Source organism: Eulemur rufifrons, chromosome 6, assembly GCF_041146395.1.
Source record: "Eulemur rufifrons isolate Redbay chromosome 6, OSU_ERuf_1, whole genome shotgun sequence".
Taxonomy (NCBI): Eukaryota; Metazoa; Chordata; class Mammalia; order Primates; family Lemuridae; genus Eulemur; species Eulemur rufifrons.
This window is the reverse complement of record NC_090988.1, coordinates 79,894,607-79,915,860: the sequence shown is the minus strand read 5'-3', so window position 1 is coordinate 79,915,860 and position 21,254 is coordinate 79,894,607. Positions and strand designations below refer to the sequence as shown.

The 21,254-nt window shown below is 41.2% G+C and overlaps 1 protein-coding gene across 1 annotated transcript in view; it reads right to left on the bottom strand.

The window, feature by feature from the left end:
* The window catches only part of CAT (catalase), a 36,712-nt gene extending 18,597 nt beyond the window's left edge, over positions 1 to 18,115 (bottom strand). The window contains exons 1-6 of the mRNA XM_069471265.1: positions 17,979 to 18,115; positions 6,779 to 6,950; positions 5,003 to 5,113; positions 3,903 to 4,033; positions 3,219 to 3,323; positions 2,478 to 2,603 (exon numbers count right to left, since the gene is read on the bottom strand). Of these exons, the coding sequence (XP_069327366.1) occupies positions 2,478 to 2,603; positions 3,219 to 3,323; positions 3,903 to 4,033; positions 5,003 to 5,113; positions 6,779 to 6,950; positions 17,979 to 18,044 (711 nt within the window). The 5' untranslated portion in view covers positions 18,045 to 18,115. The remainder of the gene's footprint in view (positions 1 to 2,477; positions 2,604 to 3,218; positions 3,324 to 3,902; positions 4,034 to 5,002; positions 5,114 to 6,778; positions 6,951 to 17,978) is intronic.
* Between the last annotated feature and the right edge of the window lie 3,139 nt (positions 18,116 to 21,254).

Sequence of the window (21,254 nt, the reverse complement as noted above, 5' to 3'; positions counted from 1 at the left end):
CTGACAATAAGCAGGTAAAATTAGTATTCTAACTTTCTGAAAAACCCATTAAAACCCAAAGAAGTTATGTCACTTTCACAAGTGCTCCTACTGCCATGCCATACTGCTCTTCAATGGATGTCCACCTTATTCTGAAAGACCCCCAACAAGCCAAGTGCCATGGAAAGATCTTAGCAAAAATCAACTCTGAAGGCCCGTCTATTTCTACCACAGAAATCCCGACTCTCTCTAGTCAGTGGCAAGGTTTGACCTCTTCTTACCATTGAACCAGAAGTGAAGCCACCTTCAGGATAAAAAAATGAAGGTCACTATCTGCGGATCACCCAAAGAGATATTACATTAAACTGTACAATAATATTGAAATACATTTCTAATTCTAACTGAAGCCATTTGGGTTTAGAAAAGAATAATCGTAGGTCAGAATAATCTAGATTAATGATTCCATGTAGATCTCAGGCTACTTTAGGGCCCTCTGCTGAACAGACCCATAAGCAATCCAATCTTTCTGGAACTGTGAACAGCTTGTAGTAGTATCCCAACATTACAGCGAAAAGAACTGGAGTACAAAGAACATTTATACTATGCCCCAGGCCACAGCTATCTAGGAGAGTGAAGATTTAAGTTCAGGCTGGCCTAACTCCAAAGCTACCGACTAGGCTGGCTGCCCCAGATACAATCATTTAGTCTTGCTCTAAGTGACAACACACTGCTCCTTTTGCCAATTACAAGCCAATGGGTCACTGTTTCTTAAAACTGTTACTTGTCAAAGATTATAGATCCAAGTCATAAATATGAAGAGATGGGACAGTTTTCCTGTTTGACATATCCACATTAGTTGTTCAAATAAAGATTAAGACAGGCTAGAAGAAAGCAGGGATTTGAGATGTCTTTATTTTTTTTTTTTTTTTTTTTTTTTGAGACAGAGTCTCACTCTGTTGCCCAGGCTAGAGTGAGTGCCATGGCATTAGCCTAGCTCACAGCAACCTCAATCTCCTGAGCTCAAGCGATCCTCCTGTCTCAGCCTCCCGAGTAGCTGGGACTACAGGCATGCACCACCATGCCCGGCTAATTTTTTTTCTATATATATTTTTAGCTGTCCATATAATTTCTTTCTATTTTTAGTAGAGATGGGGTCTCGCTCTTGCTCAGGCTGGTCTCGAACTTCTGAGCTCAAACGATCCGCCCACCTCGGCCTCCCAGAGTGCTAGGATTATAGGCGTGAGCCACCTCGCCCGGCCTGAGATGTCTTTAGAGGGAGACTGTGCTTGCCATGGGCCCACCTTTCTCTGCTTATTTTAGCAGTACTACTTGGAAACAGAAGTTCTCAGGCTTCTGTTTTTAACTAACCCTCTGGAGTTCTCTGGGAATATCTCTAACACCCTGGCCATCACTGGTAATATTGCTTATAATAAATGTGCCAAAATCATACCAAGAGGGCCCTTTAAAACATTTCAATTGATCAAAAGTTTCTAAAAAGCTTCCCCAGATGAAACTGATTTGATCTAACTACACGAATGCAGTGAAAAAAACAGTATAATTATGTTTTCTGACATATATAATTAATTTTACCTATTTGCCTTGTTCAACCTCAATAAATTCTAAGTAAATGGATGGATGACTTAAAAAGTTAGGAAAGATGTTTCTGGAAAAATAGCGTCAGATCTTGGAAGTGATGGTGAGATTGGTATATGCTCCAATCTGCCCTAGTCCTCTTCCGGACCCCAAAAGATATCTATGCTCAGGACAATGACTCAGGACTAAGAAAGGCAAAGCATCGTAACACTTGACTGTTTTCTAGGGTTGACCCCAAACTCCAGCAGAGAACCCTAGAAAGGCTAGGCCAAACCAGATGAAAATTTCCTGTAGCCCTCAGGCTGTATTATCTTTTTACCTTTGAGCCCAAACCAAAACCTTTCTCCAGAGAGAAAGGTGTAATCTCAGTGTGAACCTGCCAGCATCAGAAACATTAATCCAGAGAGCCAGCACAAAAGGAGCATTTTTTCTAAATATTTATGGTGATGCCCACAGGGTCCAAAAAGAGAAGAAAGTTTAAACTGTTGAATTGTTGACAGCAACCATGTGCTCTTACCTCTGGCCACATGTAAACATGTAAAGAGACCAAAGAGAGACTATACACAGTTTTTTTTTGTTTTGAGACAGGGTCTTGCTTTGCTGCCCGGGCATGAGAGAAATAACATGTTCATAGCTCACTGCAACCTCAAACTCCTGGGTAAGTGATTCTCCTGCCTCAGCCTCCCGACATAGTTATTTTTATCAAGCAGTATGAATTTATCCACTCAGGTGGTGGCCAAAAAAACACTCATGGTGCCGATCAACTAGATCAATACCTCCCACCCTTGGGGGTGGAGGTGAAGGAAAGGTAGGAGAAGCCTTAATCTTTGCTCAATCCTTCAGGAGAAATAAGGAGAGGTGTGTGGTAGGGGCCTTATGCCCTCTGCCCCAAAGGCAACACGTACCTTATAATGGAATTTGCAGTAAATTGCCTCTTTCTTTGCATTAACCAGCTTGAAAGTATGCGACCCATATCCATTCATGTGGCGATGTCCATCCGGAATCCCTCGATCACTGAACAAGAAAGAAACCTAAGGGACAGAAATATAAAGCCTAAAATTTTTCAGTTTAAATCAAAACATCCTAGATTTTTAAGAGTTTCTTAAGTTTCCAGAAAACCCCTTAATGACATGACACATACTAGCCAATTTCCCATGGGAAAGGTTACCATTATTTCATTTAGAGATGATAATAAACAGAAAAATTTTAAAGCATAATGATATATAAATCATTAACAGCATGACTCAAAATTCTACAAAGGAAAGCTAAAAAAAATCTGAACACTAGTCTAACTTGTGATTCAAAATTTATTTTAATAGCAAATTTGGTATTACTGTCCCCTCATTTCCCTAATACAGAGCTTTACTTCATACTAGAGAAATTCATTCTTGATATTGCTAAATATTAACTGATAATGCTTCTAGCTATCTATCGTCAACACTTAAGGCCTATGAATGGGGGACAATTAACAAAATCAGTCATTATAAAAATCTTCATGATCAAGAAATCTGAGGAAGCCTCCAAAAATGGAAGTCAGAAGCCAATTCCAGTAAAATATCCCAAACTGGAGAAACACAACATGAGGCAAAATTAACAGTTCCGCCCCAGGTGATGTATTATCATACAGTGGAAAAAAGTGCTCCCACCTGATGCAGAGACTCCGGACGTAAGCTCCAGAAGTCCCAGACCATGTCCGGGTCCTTCAGGTGCGTCTGAGGATTTCTCTTTTGGCTGTGGATAAAGGACGGGAACTAAATGGAAAAAGAGAGAAAAAATATCTAAAAACTAAGTTTACAGGAATTTTGGTGTTTTACATTATACATGGCCTATTCCTAGGCTTGCGGATTATAATTCTAAACACAACCCTAGAATTTTAAATTGCCAAACCATAAAATAAAATTTACTCGACATATATAATTAGTAGCTAAGATACTCTAAAGTATTTCGAATATACTCAAAGCTATAGCATCTCTTTAAGGACAAAAACATACCACCCCTCACACAAACACACACCTCCTGCTGCCCCAGAGCATGTAGAGATACCCTTTACTTGTTTTAGGGCAAAGTCCCTCTTTTTACTAATCTTCAACACTCCGCAGGCTAAACTGGACTTAATTCCCATTAAGTCAATAAATCTTGAAATCTAAGACCAGTGGTAACTGTTGTTACTTGATCTTATTAAATACAGAAAAACGATCTTAAAAGGCAATCTAGACAACCTACATTCTCTTCTTTCTGCCTTTCTAAGGGCTTCTCCTCAAATGCCAATCTACCTGAAATCAATTTAAATCAACAACCATTTATAGAGTGCAAAATACTCTATCACCTACCAATATGGCATCCCTGATGAAGAAAATGGGGGTATTATTTCCAACAAGATCCCAATTACCATCTTCTGTGTAAAATTTCACTGCGAACCCACGAGGGTCACGAACTGTGTCAGCTGAGCCTGATTCTCCAGCTATAACATTCAAATGGAAAAATGAGGCATAAACCAAAGTACTTTGCAACCAATAAGCCTAAATTCATAAAGACACATCGGGATCTACTCTTTCCAATCCACTCCCTAGAAGTAAATAGGTATTTAAGTGCCTGTATTATTATACTTCTACTACCCACCAGCTCATGTGGTCTATAAATCAAACAAAAGAATTAATTGAGAGGAATAAGAGAGTATATGTAATAACAGCTGAGGGATTATCTATTTAACATAATAAGATAACTTTGTTCAAACAGGTAATTAAAATTTTAATTAAAATAAGGAAGAGAATAATTCTGAAGATTAAGGTAATGAACAAAAAGAATGTGAGTTGTCAAAATGATGAGGTTAATATTAATAAAATGAGTTCATTCTTATCCTTCATTTATTTTTGCATTTCAGAGTATTTTAAAAGTAAACAGAGACTGACACAGAAACAAAATTAATCATGGCTTGTGGTGTGTTGAGATGCAGTAAGATAGAATTCACACTAGCTATGTGACATGTGAAAAATCACTTAACCTCTCTGAAATGGAAATAATCGCACCCTGCCAAGGAGATCTACAGATTAGAGATAATACCTAGAAAGCACCAAACCATGGTTGGCATAGAGTTAACCCTCAGTAAAGGGCAACTGTTGTCGTGGTTATTGAATAAGATCCCCATTCTATACTTCCGTTAGCAGCAACCACTTATAAGAAATTTCTTTCCAAATATCACAGAATTGCAGCTCTGCATAAGTATGATTTCCTAAGACTTCAACAAACAGAAATGTTAAGTAACTTCCCATATGTCTCCAAATATTTTTTCAACTATAAAACCTTGCTGTCATTTGGAGACGTCCTTGTTTCCTATTTTCTAATAAGTTTTTCTTGAAATGAAGTTATAAATGTCCCAGATACGGTACAAGCTGAATTAAGCATTACCAGTCATGCCAACAGACTGACTTACCAACAGTGGAGAAGCGAACTGCAATGGGAGTTCTCTTTCCAATATGCTCAAACACGCTTGCCTTGCAATATTTGGTAATGTCATGCGTGACCTCAAAGTAGCCAAAGGCTCCTAATGAGAAAGACACAGAAATCCTCACCATGAGACCACTGCTCAGACCGTCAGGCCCTTAACAGGCATCTGGGGGACAAGAGAAATCAATGGTTTAGCACCAGCCTTCTGGGAGCTTCCAACATGATGGGGGAAGGGGAAATGCCCAAACTCAAAATTACAAGAGTGAAATGCAAAACCCTGTTATATATCATTCAGTGCTGAGCTAAGCACCACACAGCTGAAGCCAAGAGGAAGAGATGAGTGGGGCTGAAAGTACTTAAGGTTGACCCAAGGACACAGGGCCTCAGAGGGGTCTCAAGTCAGGCAGGGCCTAGAGAGAAACAGAACTGGGAGAAAAAATACAGGGAAAGAAAGAATAATTTCAACACTTAACAAGGAAACAAGGACGCCACAGAGCCAAGCAAACTGAACAGCACATCAAGTCATGATGGAAAAGACACACGCGAAAAATGCTGGAGAAGCTAGGAAGAAATCTTATCCAAGAGGAAGAGGTTAAGAAATTCAGAAATCCTAACCGGAAGTCCAAGTAAGCAAGCTAAGAAAAACATTTTCTTCTTTCCGATGGAGCTAAAAAATTGAGTTTTTAGCTTTCTTTTAAATACCACCCCTATCTTTTGTGTCTATTATAAAAACAATAGAAAAGTTTCACAGATGTTTTGGACAAAAGGAAAGGAAAAATCCCCACAAACCCACCACTCTAATACAACTATCCTCAATTTTGCACTTCATTTCAGTATTTATCCCGTCAGTTCACCGTTTAAACTTAGTTGCAATTACAGTGTGTGTGTCTATGTCCGTATTTCTGTAGAGCAGCAAGTCCTTGAATAAGGTTTTGTTCAACGTTGCTTCATTATAACGTTGACGAGAACAAAAAATTGGTTTCTGGCTGGAGCCAGTCTGTGTGCATTTTGCGTGTTCTTTCCATGTCTGCATGGGTTTTTCTCCCAGTACTCCCACAACCCAAAGATGTGTACGTTAGGTTAACTGGCATGTCTAAATGGTCCCAGTCTGAGGGAGGGACGGTGTGAGTGTGAGTCCGCCCTTAGAGGGAAAGGAGTCCTGGCCAGGGTTGGTTCCTGCCTTGCACCCTGAGCTGCTGGGATAGGCTCTGGTCACCCGTGTCCCTGAACTAGAATAAGCGGGTAAATAATTACCTTATTTGTTTTTATTACTCTTTCTTAAATGTATGTATAGCTCACATTTACCTCAATGTTTAATATAAGAAGTGTTTCGGTCTTTATTTAGAAGTTTGATGATGTTTTTGTGACCAGAAATATGGTTTAGAAATTTCACTCTTGTTTATCTCAATTAGCCTATGATAAAATTGGTTTTGTTATATGTCATTTTGCTTAAAGTTACAGTTTCTAAGAAACTATCGACATCATTAGGTGTGGACTTACTGTATTTTTATTGCTTCACTCAACTGCATGATAGAAGAAATGGAAGATTATCATTTTTAAAATAACCTATTTTACATTTAATATTCAATCCAAGGAAATAACTATCATTTAATTACTAATTCCCCCACTGATGGACATTTTTCCTTTCTCCCGGAATGGAGATTTGGCATTTCTATTAAAGGTCCTCCAACCCTTTGGGAAGTGATTTTTGACCCAGGTGCTATGAAACGAGCCTTTTACAACAAATGAACGTAGCGCTCACCTGCTCCTTTAGCATGCACGACTCTCTCGGGAATTCTCTCGCGGTCAAAGTGAGCCATTTCATCAGTGAAAACCACATCCTGAACGAGAAGGGGCCCACGCGGCCCTGCTGTGATAATGTTCAGTTTGTCTCCTATGGGGTTACCAGCCCCCGTGGTCAGGACATCGGGTTTCTATGTGAAGATAAAGGGAAAAACAGCGCAGAAGAGTCAGTAAAATCAAACCCTTAATTTACAGTCACAGGGCACAGCATTTTGCAATATTTATACCATCTGCCCAAACTCTTCCTAAATTTCCTGTGTCAAAGAAATACTACAATATGTGCCATTACCTAAAATTTACAGCCAGATCTCAGAAATCCTTGACAAATCGCAACACCAACCTGCTAAGAAACCTGCTCTGAAGAACAGAAAGACAGGTTGTAGCCTGACAGTTTGCTCAGCACCTGCTCTAGAGGGAGCCACTGAGCTCCACACAGGAAGCCCCCAGACAGAAAGGCCATACCACCCTGAACGTGCGCGATCGTCTGATCTCGTAAGCTAAGCAGGGTCGGGCCTGGTTAGTACTAGGATGGGAGAAAGGCCCCCAAGAGGGTCATATATGCTTAAGAGTGAATGTCCAAACCAATATAGAGAAGACAGTTTCCAGAGAAGCTATGCGGGTCAATGCTTTACCCAGAGCTTACAAAAGCTCTGCTACTGCTGTGGGTGTTCAAGTGAGCCACCCTGTATAGTGCGGTCACTTCCCTCAAGCAGCGTATGCCAGCTAGTCACAACATCTTTTCAATAAAAAAAACAAAAAAGTCAATGGCTTTTATTGTCACTGAAAATAAACTGTTACGGGTAAGATGGATTATAGCATTAATGTTCTAAAGATGTCAAATGTTTTTGAAATGGGATAGATTATGTTATTTTACTATATTAAAGAACTAGTTTTAATACGCCCAGTTCTCCAATGTCAGTTGCATCAGAAGCCACTTAGCTGTCCTTCGTCTAGGGTGAGAGCCGCATTCTTTAAGCCCCACGTAATCCTGGGCAGCTCTTGGCTTCATCCAGTTCCGTAGTCATACAGGATTTTTGAACACAGACAACTGCCTCTGCAGTGTCTTCCTCTAGTCACTGGGGAATCAGGAGGGACGTGCGGGTGAAGCAAAGCTAAGCCACCTCCAGGCTGGGAGAAGAACTCAACAGCGTCTATTGACAAAAGTCAACAGACCAACTTCACTCACCAAGAAAAGCTCTCTGCTTAGTACATATTTCCATAAACCCGGAATGCAGTATGTAACCTTTACTCCCCATGCATTTCTGTCCTGCATATTAAAGTAAAGTTAATACCTGCCTCTTCTCTAGAAGGTGATGTGGTGGGGAGTGGGCACTTAAACTTTAAAAGTCCTGTGAGCTGTTTGAGAAAAGACACTGAATAAAAGAGAGCTTGGAATTTGCAAAATTAATAAACAAGACTCTCACACACACTGTAAATGCCCCTTGCCCACTAGAATGATATTCTCATCAAAATGGGAAGAGGCCAACATGGCACCAGGCAGAAACTATGAGTGCCGGCACCAAAGCCTGGGTCTGACTTCCACCTCTGCCAGTTACCAGCTATGTAGCTACTGGAAAGTTATTTTTGAGTCTCAATTTTTCATCTGCAAAATGGACAGAGTAATAACTACCTCCCAGAGTTAATATGTGAATTAAAAGAGCTAAACGTATGCAAAATGCAGGCCACACACTAGGCACATGTATACTACCACTTCACTGGCTGTAAGAACATGACCTGACAGTAGAAGCAGCAAAGCATTTTAGTTTTTATTCTTCTAGTAATCACGACAGATGCATATGCTTCCATCCACACTCCCTTGCTCTACCCACCTGTATCCCTAAACCCATCTAGCAGAGCCCCTTCCAAACCATCAGAAACTTTAAGGGTCCAATCCACAGTTACCAATCACACCACTGTTTTGAAGATATACATGTTGCTAACACATGTGACCCTCTGTAGTTTTTTTTTTTTTTTTAAGTAGAAAATGAGTCAGAAAAAGGAGCAAAATTGCACAACTTCCCCTTTAGTTTAAGCCTAAACCTTAGTTTCTAACTTTGGCTGTATATTGGAACCACCTGGAGAGCTTTCTAAAGCATGCTAATGCCTGGGTCATCCCCTAGAAATTTCTCGAACACGGAGTCTGGGTGAGGCCTGGGATATTTTTTAACTCCCTGGGTGATTCCAAAGTGAAGCCAGGATTGAGAACCACTAGACCTAGGGCTTTTGGATGATCCCAAATTAAAATAGTAAAAGAGTCAGAGCAAACTAATTCTGTCTACTCTTTAAAGGCTCTTTTCACCATATAAACAAGGCACTACAGGAAGTCTTAAAAAAAAAAAAAAAAGAAAGAAAGAAAGAAAAGAAAAGGGACATCCCATAAAGGAGAAGAGTAAGAGAGAGGATACCAAGAAGCTTAGGAAAAGGAAAGCTACACAGGTGAGAGTGCCATTGACATGCTTGCATCCCTAATGCAGGGAAGGAGCTGCCACTGAGAAAGAGATGAGACCACATCACAGTCCCTCCTGACGACCACCAGGTCAGGATAATATGGTCCAGGACAAAAACCATGCCCAAAGGAGGCAGGTGAGGAGTAAGTTGGATGAACGAATAAAGTACTGAAGCATGAGATAGTCTTGCCTGACGACAATCATGGAATCTTAGAGTGGGAACGCTGGAATTACGCCACCATCGATCCTCCCGCCCAATGCAGGAATCCCTGTTAGAAATGACCCGCGGTGTTGTTAAGAAAGCAGTCAGACAATGTAAATTGTCTCGGCAAGGCAAAATCTTTACTTCTGATCAGAAGGGTGCCCAGCGGCAGTCAGGGCAGCCAGCCAGCACGTGCTACGGGGGGGGGGGATGGTGGCATTTCACCTTTTATCTGTAATGTAGACCTATGGCTGTCTCATCCCATTGGCCAGGATTTTCACTGCACAATTTTGTTCTTACGCAGCTGGCTAAGGTGTGTTGTTAAGACACAAAGGAAGAGGAGGTGAGGGCTCTTAGTGTAGTAAATGTTTACAGTTGGCAGGCTAGTCAGGCATAGTAAGGTATGTGGAACTGTGTTATATCCTGACTCTTTGGCAGAAAAGATTAAGCCAAGGTTATTTCTCCCTACATCCCCTCCACAATATCAATCCTGTCAAGAAATGAAACATGGGTTTTGAAGTTACAAATGGAGCATTCAGAATCTCTTCCATTTCCCCACTCTGATAGATCAATTGTCCTAATTTATAATGGCTTTCCGCACACAAGCTCTGGTACACGCGATTTTCCTTCAAAATGAGCATGGCAGGAAAAGCTTTAGCAGCAACACAGAAGGGAGGCGGCGGGAACAACTAGAAAGGAAAAGGTCGCCGACTTCAGGGGGTGTTAGGGCAACATTACATAAGAGGAACTGGCCTCAACTGACAGATAACAGAAGGTGAGGAGTGTATGCTGTATATTTAAGATAAAAATACTTAATGCAATGAAGATTTACTAAATAAAGAGAGAGTGGGGCTGGGGAAAGGACCACACACGTGATCTCACATAAGCCTCCCAATAATCCAGTGAGATCAACATTATTAATCCCATTTAATGGGTGATGCTATACGCTCAGAGAACTTAAGTACCTTATCCAGATCTCAGTGTTGTGGCACAGGCTTACCTGTTACATACAACAAGCATGGATGAGCAAAGGGATTTCCTCCAACTTGCAATTATTGATTGCAATATCAATGAAAGATCACTTTAGAACCAGAATTTTCTAAAGATAGAAAAGCTTTTCTGTGGCTGGACAATTTTAGGAGCTCTCTCTTGGGAAAAGCAGCATTTGTAGCTGTTAAATGTTTACATCTTCCTGGCTGCTAGTTACCCATGACACCTGACACCTGTACATGCCTCTCCTGGAGCACGCTCCCTACCCTGCCCACGCCACCCCTCAGATAGGGCTAAGGGCATCTTTTTGTGCCACATAGAACAAACTTATTAGAATTACCTGTTGATTTCACTGTTGTCATCTGTAGACTGTGTACGCCTTTTACATCTCTATCCCTGACACCCTAACACGAAGCTCAGTACATAACAAATGTGTGTGGACTCAACGTGTAAATAAACTAAACTATGGGCCAGTATGAATGGCCAAGAAAGATTCTTTCCAAGCAAGTGGAAAAATACCAGGGAAATCTTTTAATTCACAACTTCAAATTCTGAGCAAACACCTTTAGACAAACTTGTTATGAAAACTGCTGCAGAAATTGGCTTGGCTAAAAACCGCCACTATGATTAGAAGTAGGAACTTCAAGTAAAATTCCATTTGGACTTTGTTATTTTTATAGGCTTCTTTTGGCCAGAGCTAATACGTAGGTTAAGAAATTTTCCTGGGGTTGGCTTTCTCTGGTGAAATAGTTCATCAACATGGTTTCCACTTATTAGTACCCTTTTGAAAACTATAAACTCTGGTTTATAAGCTGAGACTTCATCATGGGATGCACTTATATATCTTGTAAACAGACTTCATCATGGTTAAGCCAACAGGTGCCTCAGTTACAAGTCAATATGAGTCAGATATTCATCCTTCTTTACACATTGCCTGAATTATCCTATACAAGCCACCTAAGCTGCTCGATAAATGAGGCACTAAATAAAATATTAAATAATATATCAGGGAAAAAGGAAAATCCAATAAGGGTAAGAGAAAGGAAAAAATGAAACTATTTTCTTGATAAAGGACACAGATAGTTACTGCTGGTACTAAACAAAGTATAATGAAAGCCATCTCAGCAGTATAACTGCTATGTGATATGCAACCTTTGTGGCCTTAGGCTACCAACAATGCACAGAGCAAGGCAGAGGATAATACATCTAATAGGCAAGCAAAGAATTGCCTATACTTGGTGTTTAAGTGCATGGGGGTCTGGGAGAAAATAAAAAATGCTTCTAGGAACCCCAGGGAATAGAACTAGTGGGTAGTTTTTTTTGGTTTTTGTTTTTGTTTTTGTTTTTTGAGACACAGTCTTGCTCTGTTGCCGGGGCTAGAGTGCCGTGCATCAGCCCAGCTCACAGCAACCTGAAACTCCTGGGCTCAAGCAATCCTGCTGCCTCAGCCTCCCAAGTAGCTGGGACTACAGGCATGCGTCACCATACCCGGCTAATTTTTTCTATATAGATTTTTAGTTGTCTGGCTAATTTCTTTCTGCTTTTAGTAGAGACGGGGGTCTCGCTCTCGCTCAGGCTGGTCTCGAACTTCTGACCTCGAGCGATCCTCCCACCTCGGCCTCCCAGAGTGCTAGGATTACAGGCATGAGCCACGGCGCCCGGCCTAGTGGGTAGTTTTAATTTCAGAAAAAATAAAGTAAAAGTTGCCTTTTACGAGGAAGATAACAAATGTCGGACTTTAAGGTCACGTGGCTGGACCGCTAAGCACAGAATGACTGAATACAGCTCCTCCCTTATCTCAATAAGAAATGTTTTTCAAGCAAGGCTATGTCGTATCGTTTTGTACAAAAGTAAACACGTCGTAAGAGCTGCTAATATTTTTTCCTCTCTTCTTGGTGAACTGCCAAGTCACTCACTTTGCTCCTTAAATGTTTCCAGCCAGAAATGTCAAAACACTTCTATTGGCTTTCAATAATTAGCAAGCATTTAAAATAATCCTACTGAAAATAAAACCTTTAAAATACACAGAATAATAGGTATCGCAAAAGAGGTTTTTCTGTCTTGAAACTGCCTTAAGTCAGTCTGGTAACACTCAGACCTGGCCTAGTCCTTCAACCTTTCAAAAAAACAAGGAATAAAAGGAAGGGTTTGGAAAGACAGGCTCAAAAAATGAAGGAAAATTGACCCACAAATGTAAAAGTTTCCTTTACTCTGTATTAGAAGCCGCAGTAGTCACCATACATAGAAAGAAAATTAAGGACAAAAAATGAGAAAATAAATGAAAATAAATATTTGTTTATTTTACATTTTGCAATTAGCCTCTCTTACTTGGAGAAAAATCATGGAGTGGCATATATATTGGCTAAAAAATAGAAGTGAAAGCTTAGGAATTTCTATTTCTTCTTTCATAATGTCTCTCCCACATCAGAGGCTTATTAAACCTAAGTATTCCAAAGGAAGACCCAGGGCATTCTAAGCTGTGAGCAACAAAGTTCCTATCTGCAGGATTGAAGGAACAATTAAAAGAAAAAACAAAAAGAAAAAAAAAAGTTCCTATTTAAGTTCTATTCAAAGTGAGTGGGAATACCTGTAGAACCACCTCCTTCCTGCCAATGTACTTTAGGAGAAAGACATAAGGATTTTTAAGTGAATCCAAGTCATACCTATCACTATCACGTGTGACTGAATGGTCACTTATTAAAGCTTACAAAACTCTCAATTCACTTGTCAGCAACAAAATTTGACCACAAGGAGAGACGCCCAATAAATTGCTTTCACATTGGTTGGCACCCTGGTTCCAAAAGAGGATACACCCAGCTGGCACTCTGCATCTGGCTGTGAGGGTGGAGACAAAGAGTGCCCTCCTACAGTAGTTCCAAAATGTAAAGCTCTCCCAGTCAAGATCAAAGATCAAAACTAATTGGGGAGTGGAAGGGAAGATACTAATACAGAGCTGCCTACTTATATAAAAGGATTTACCATGCAAGAGATATTAAAAAAAGATATATAAAAATACCATCTGTTGCTTTCATAATCTTCTAACAGAGAGAATATTTTAATACCAGAAAGTAAAGAGCACATATTCTTTAAAAAGAGATCTTGTCTGCCCATCACCACTTCACGAGAAAATGGCTAGATAGATTTTCACCAAATATGGAATATATGTTTTGGCTAATGTGGTAGAGTCAGCTTCCTGGACACAGAGGTAGACTACATTTCCCAGCTTCCCTTACAGTTAGGTGTGGCCTGTAACAAAGTTCTCAGAATGTAAGTGGAAGCGACCCTGGCCCCTAAACCTCTCACATACCTAGATACCCCTCTTCATGCTTTTAACCTTTCTGTGGCTGGATGGCAATGCCCAGAGCAACCTTGAAAGCCATGAGTTGACCAAGGGGGGACCTCTTTCAGCCTGGTGCCTTCAATAACGGTGGGGAGCAGAGTATCCACCCACGTCCTTCAAACTCCAACCAATTTGGGCCATGATGTATGTAAGAGAGACATAATTTAAAATATGTTTACACCATTATACATGTTGGCATCTATTACAACAGCACTTTGCTCACACATGATTTCACTTAAAATATGGGCTATGAATCAATAAGAAAAAGATAAACAACCCAATTGTTAAAAGGACAAAAGATTTGAAAAGACACTTCAGAGAAACACATACCAGTAGTCAATAAGCACATGAAAAAATGCTCAGCATCATTAATAATCAGAGTAATGCAAACTAAAACCACAACAGATACCACTTCATACCCACCAGAAGGGCTAAAATTAAGACTTACAACACACCATAGGACGTGGAGCAACTGAAACTCTTGATTAAGTATAAAATGGTACAAGCACTTTGGAAAAAGGCGTGGCAGTTTCTTATAAAACATTCACCTATTATGACCCAACAAATCCACTCCTAGGTATTTCCTAAGAGAAATGAAAGCATATATGCACAAAAAGACTAGTATAATTAGCATAGCAGCTTTATTCATAATAGCAAAAAACTGGAAATAGCTCAGGTGTCCAGCAACAGAATAACCAAATGGTGGTATAATCATACAATGGAATACTACTCAGCAACAAAAAGAACAAACTACTGATACATGAAACAACTTGCATACATCTTAAAAGATTTTTGCTAAATGAAAGAAGTCTTACACAAAAAAAGGTACATGAATCAATGGTTCAAAAAAATTGCAAAACAGTGGCTGCCTGGGGCAAGATTGCAGGGATTACAGGGAATGACTAGAAATAGCATGAAGGAGCTTTCCAGGCTGATGATAATCTTCCATACCTTTTGATAAGACTTTAGTGCTCACAGTTGTAAATATTTATCAAAACTCATGGAATGATACATTTAATATTTACCCATTTCATTGTATATAAATACTATCTTAAAAACATGAACACAGGGCCGGGCTGGTGGCTCATGCCTGTAATCCTAGCACTCTGGAATGCTGAGGCAGGTGGATCGTTTGAGCTCAGGGGTTCGAGATCAGCCCTAGCAAGAGCGAGACCCCATCTCTACTAAAAATAGAAAGAAATCAGCTGGACAACTAAAACTATAGAAAAAATTAGCCAGGCATGTTGGCGCATGCCTGTAGTCCCAGCTACTCGGAGGCTGAGGCAGGAGAATCGCTTGAGCCCAGGAGTTTGAGGTTGCTGTGAGCTAGGCTGATGCCATGGCACTCTAGCCCGGGTAACAGAGCTTGAGACTCTGTCTCAAAAAATAAATAAATAAGTAAATAAACAAACTAACATCTGTTAATTTGCATACTCAGTGTTTAGGGGTAAAGTATACTGATATCTACAACTTATTCTAAAATGTGCTGAAAAAATTAATGGATTATTGGACATATGAAGGGATGGGCAGATGGAATAATGTGTAATAAAAGATACATAGCAAAATGCTGATTGTACAATCTAGATGGTAGATCTATGGATATACACTGCACTAGTCTTTCAACTTTTCTGAATGTTTGAAATTTTTCATAATAAAGTATTTGAAAATTGCATAGGCTATGAGGCATATGCACAATTTCTTTTGGAGGGTCCTGGAGGGGTCATCTCAAAGAAGCAAGCAGTTTTCACTCAGAGGAAGTAAAATTGAGGAACAAGACATCAATGTGACTGCCAAACAGGACAATGTACACAGTGCACTGAGATGCCGTGGACAAAAGGAGATAGCAGTGTTCCAACTGTAAGTCCTCCAGCAGGCTTTGTGAGCGACCTGTTTCTCACGTGGGCAACTATGTTAAGTCAATCAACAGCAGGGACTTAATGATACAAAAGTTCATGATTCTCCCAAACAAAAAAAGAAGCAAGCTAGTCTCAGAACAAAGGGAAGTCCTTTAAAAATGAATATATTTTGTTTTATGAAAATCTCACTACATTGTCTGTATTTTTCTCAATTCACCAAGTATTCATGAAAACTCCAGTGTGAACCAGATTTAGCAATGGTATGGAAACAGTCCTGGCCCCCTGAAGCTGAGTTTTTTTTTGTTTGTGTTTGTTTTTGTTTTTGTTTTTTTTTTGAGACAGAGTCTCACTCTGTTGCCCAGGCTAGAGTGCTGTGGCATCAGCCTAGCTCACAGCAACCTCAAACACCTGGGCTCAAGCGATCCCAACTGTCTCAGCCTCCCAAGTAGCTGGGACTACAGGCATGCACCACCATACCCAGCTAATGTTTTCTATATATATTTTTTAGTTGTCCAGCTAATTTCTTTCTACTTTTTTAGTAGAGACGGGGGTCTCGCTCTTGCTCAGGCTGATCTCAAACTCCTGAGCTCAAACGATCCACCTGCCTCGGCCTCCCAGAGTGCTAGGATTACAAACGTGAGCCACCACGCCCGGCCTGAAGCTGAGTTCTAATCTTGAGTCTGCCACTAACTGGTTGTATGTCCTTGATGAAGAGTCTAAGTCTCTCTGGTTCACTTTAAGAATTCCTGAAAAATTGAACTGTCCTAGTGGTATATAACAAAGGACAGGGCCAACAGGCGAGATTTTCCAGACTCTTAGAAGAGAATGGCAGCCTTCTCCCAAACAGGGGACCATTAAAGCAATTCATGAACACTTAGCATTGCTAATACCCTAGTTCATAAACACAGGATTTTGAGAAAGAGCCCTATGCAGGATGAGGAAAGGCAAGGCTCCAGTCCTCTCTCTGCCATTAACCAGCAGCCATGGGAACTGGGCAAGTCCTCGGCTGGGCCAACGTGCCAAAAGACTCAGTACAGATGCGGTCTCATCCAGTCCAACCTCCTCATAGATGCCCTCTGAGACTCTGCACCCCTAGGCACAGGCCAGGAATGCCTCCCCCGCCACCACTGAGCTAAAATCCTGCTCCTTTTTAAAGTTCCTATTCACGGCCAGGCGCGGTGGCTCACGCCTATAATCCTAGCACTCTGGGCGGGCAGATTGTTTGAGCTCAGGAGTTCGAGACCAGCCTGAGCAAGAGTGAGATCCCTCTATACTGAAAATAAAAAGAAATTATCTGGACAACTAAAATATATATAGAAAAAATTAGATGGGCATGGTGGCACATGCCTGTAGTCCCAGCTACCGGGGAGGCTGAGGCAGGAGGATCGCTTCAGCCCAGGAGTTTGAGGTTGCTTTGAGCTAGGCTGATGCCACGGCACTCACTCTAGCCCCGGCAACAGAGTGAGACTCTGTCTCAAAAATAAATAAATAAATAAATAAAGTTCCTATTCAGATGTCAACTGCTTTCTCCGGCCAAACTGGTCACTCCCTTTACGCTCTACAGATAACCTCTACTATTAGAGCCCTTACCACGCTGGAGGGTAATTACCTGTTTATGCATCCTATCTCCCACACTAGACTCTGAGCTTATCAAGGGTGTTGTTCTTGCCTCATTGGAATGTGTACACCGTGTCCCAGCACAGTAACACATGCAGACACTCAAAGAATATGTGTGAATAAACGCATTAATTAATCCCTAATGTCACTCCCAGCTCTAAAATGCCAGGCTTTATGTTTTTAAGTGCCAGCGAAATAACGGATATAAAAATTCCTTTATTTAGCTGGTTTAATGCTGTGCTTACTACGTTCCATCCACCGTGTCCGGTGCTGGTGACATCAAGATGATAAAACACGGTCCCTGCCCCCTTGGCACCCAGCAAAATGAATGCGTGTAGATACTGTTTTACAAAGGTCAAAGCTAGAGCCTGCTTCCACTTCCCGCCTCACTTCCTTTCTTGCAGCTGCAGCTCTCTGCCTTTTTCCAAGCTGTGACCTCTGTCCCAGCTGGCAAAAGTGCAAAATCCGGAGCCAACCACCCGCGCCCCGTGGGCGACAAATCCTGCAGGCCGCAGCCCATGCCCCAGACCCCTCGTCCCTCTCCCGCGAATGTGACAGCCCATCTGCACCAAAGGCAGCCCCCCTCCCCGCCCGGGATCAGTGGTACAGCCCCTCGGAGCGCCGCCACGCCGGGGAGCGGGGGCCGTTACTCTCCGACGACCCACTTTCGCGCGGACCCTCGGTGGCTCGGAGAGCACAGGGTGTACCTGCCCGTGCCGCTGCTCCTTCCAGTGGCTCATCTGGTTGCTGGCGGGATCCCGGCTGTCCTCCATGGTGTCCGATTGGCGTGGCACAGAGTCCCAGGCGGCCTCGGCAGGAGCGTCTCCTCCCTCAGCAGACGGACGCGTCTACTGCCCCGCGGCTGAAGCGGGCGGCTTCAGGCTCCGCCAATCGGCACCGCCCCCCGGCCCGGCCCCTCGGGAGGGCCGCCTCCTGATTGGCTGACCAGCCAGTGGCGGGATGGGATTGGAAGCCCAACGGGCGACGAGCGGGGACTCCCCGAGGTTAGGCGGGACCCGAGGAGAGGGAGAGTCTGGGAAGTGGTGTGCAAAGGAGGGGATCCGCGGCGACGCGATAGGTAGCGAGTCCTGCCCCTCGGGCCCCAAAAGCCCAGGTTACCGAACCCAGGGTGGGCCTCTGGTTATCAGCATGCCTCAGACTGGCCTTGCACCCGGCGATTGATGGCCTGCCAGTTTCGCCAAGGGATGCCTAGAGTCCACCGTGCTGGGCGGGGCTTTGAACTTTGTAACTCTGCTGTCTCTGCTCTTAAAAAGTCAGAAATGCTGGGTTGAATTCCTCTGTGCAAAATTAAGTTTTGTCATATCCTAATATAAGTATTGTTTGCAACTGAAGGACGGATACTTTTCTTCTTTTCTCTTAACTCTTCTTAACTTATTCATGGATTATCTCTTACTAGATTAGTATACTAATTATTTAATATGAAAACACTCTGAAACTTTATCTCAGTGCAGATGGGTGTTGATTTCCTCCTTCACCAGAGAAAAACAACTTAGAGGGATAGGCTTGTGATTGGAAAAATGTATTCAACTCTGGTCCACGGTGCCAAATTGGCTTCTTTAAAAACTGCAATAATATGCTTCCCTATATTTTACTCCCAGACAAGAATTTTGAAAAGCTCTATGTATTTAAAAAGCTATACTGAAGAGTAAAATACTTAGTAATATTTGTAAAATTGAGCAAAATATTTGGTAAGTTACTGACTAGTTTTGATTGTAAGCAAACAGATTGAATGATTTCTCCCCTTCAAGTACTCGGATTTATCTTTAAACACCTTGAGATATAGATATATAGATATATAAATATTATATACCATCACCTTCAGATTAAAAGTTCTCAGATTTTAAGTTTGATTTTTTTTTCCAATAGGACTACAAATAATGAGTGGATATGTGATAGTGGAAATTTCAGGTGTTGTTCTTGATTTCACAGAAATGTGATAACAAGAATCTTGGGCATAGGCTGGGCACAGTGGCTCATGCCTGTAATCCTAGCACTCTGGGAGGCCGAGGTGGGAGGATGGCTCAAGGTCAGGAGTTTGAGACCAGCCTGAGCAAGAGCGAGACCCCATCTCTACTAAAAATAGAAAGAAATTATATGGACAACTAGAAGTATATATAGAAAAATTAGCTGGGCATGGTGGCACATGCCTGTAGTCCTAGCTACTTGGGAGCCTGAGGCAGAAGGATCACTTGAGTCCAGGAGTTTGAGGTTGCTGTGAGCTGGGCTGACGCCCTGGCACTCTAGCCTGGGCAACAGAGTGAGATTCTGTCTCAAAAAAAAAAAAAAAAAAAAAAAGAATCTTGGGCATTCAAGTTTAATTCTTGCAGTTCATTGGAAAAGCAGCCCACAAATTGATCTTTAGTACCTTATTCCTTTCCTATATTACATGTAACGCAATTGTAAAGATGCTGTTAGCCGTGTGATTTGTTTAATGCCTTTTGCTACTCACCCCATCTATACTGCCACTAGACTATAAACCGTATAGGGTAGGGACCCCACATCTAGAATTTATTGAGCACTTAATATGTGCCAGGGATTATTCTAAGTTTTGTGTGTATTTGCTTAGGTAACCCTCCCAACAACCCTATGGATTAGATACTAATGTTATTCCCATTTTACAGATTAGGGAAACTCAGGCATAAGGAGATTAAATAAATAATTTGCCCAAAGTTACACAATTATTAAGGGATAGAGTCAGGATTCTAGCCCTTTCTGTTCATCTTCAGAGCCCATGGTGTGTTGAATAAATGAATGTTGATGGAATCAAACAAACCATTTTCTTCATTAACTAAGGTAAATATCAACAAAATAAATTTTTAAAAGACCTGGAGTCTTTGGGCTTTGTTCTTTATATAAACATTGTCCTGTGGTTTGTTTGTTTTCTTTCTTTCTTTTTTCTCTCTTTGTGTTACTGTTGGTTTGGATTTCTAAGGAATTATTTCCAGAGAAAGAGAAATGGAGAAAAAAGACTGGTTTCTGATCTTATCATATATTGTATTTTAAAATAAGGTGTGTGCTTACAGGTAATGACAATGAATTTATATTGCTACATAGGTAGAAATTTTATGCATTGGCTTTATGACTATAATTTAATTACAGTTTAAATGAAACACTTCTAAAACTCAGCCCTCATTTTAAAATACTTAAAACTAAATCTGACTCCTAAAGGTAATTCTCAGTGATGCATTTGGTAAACAAATTCTGTCCCAGGTTTTAACATTTTAGTCATATAAACTCATGAGTATTTTTTCTGGTATTGAATAAAATTGTTATTTAGAAAATGCTGTCTCTGTTCAGAACCCAAAGAAATAAAATGTACTGGCATATGTCATAATGTTATTAATCCTGATATCACCAAATCTAAAACCAAGCTTACAAAGTAGAACATACAATAAATGTTCAAGAGAAAGGGTTGGGCAGTCAACTAGGGATCTTTAAAGACAAATTTCCTTCCATTAGTATTGCAAGACAAGAATGGAGAGGATGAACTATAGGTCTGGTGGAATGGCAGGTGTATAACACAGGAGGAGTAACAAAAAAAACCAACGTAATTATTATATTCGGTTTCCACTCCCTGAGAGGCTGAGAACGTTCTACATATTTCAGTTTAATTCTCTTCACAGTGCCCTTGTGAGGCAAATTCAGAGGTAGGCAGAGGGAAGAAAGAAGACAGTGAAAGAAAGGATGAGTTATAATTTAGAATCAGCCATTGTCCAACCCATGGGGGAACAAGAGAAGAAAAAAAAAAAAGAATCAGCCGCTGGCTTTGAGGGAAGGCGGTGAACACCACCACGGCTCTGACTCCAGCCTACTGTGGACCAGCTTTGAGCAGGCAAGAGAAGAAGGTGGAATCTGCAAAATATTTTTTCCGTAGCTGCACAATTTGCAAAGGGCTGTTCCTTTACTGGCACATTCCTTTACTGGAATTTATATTTACATTTAAAATTTTTCCTACGACAGCA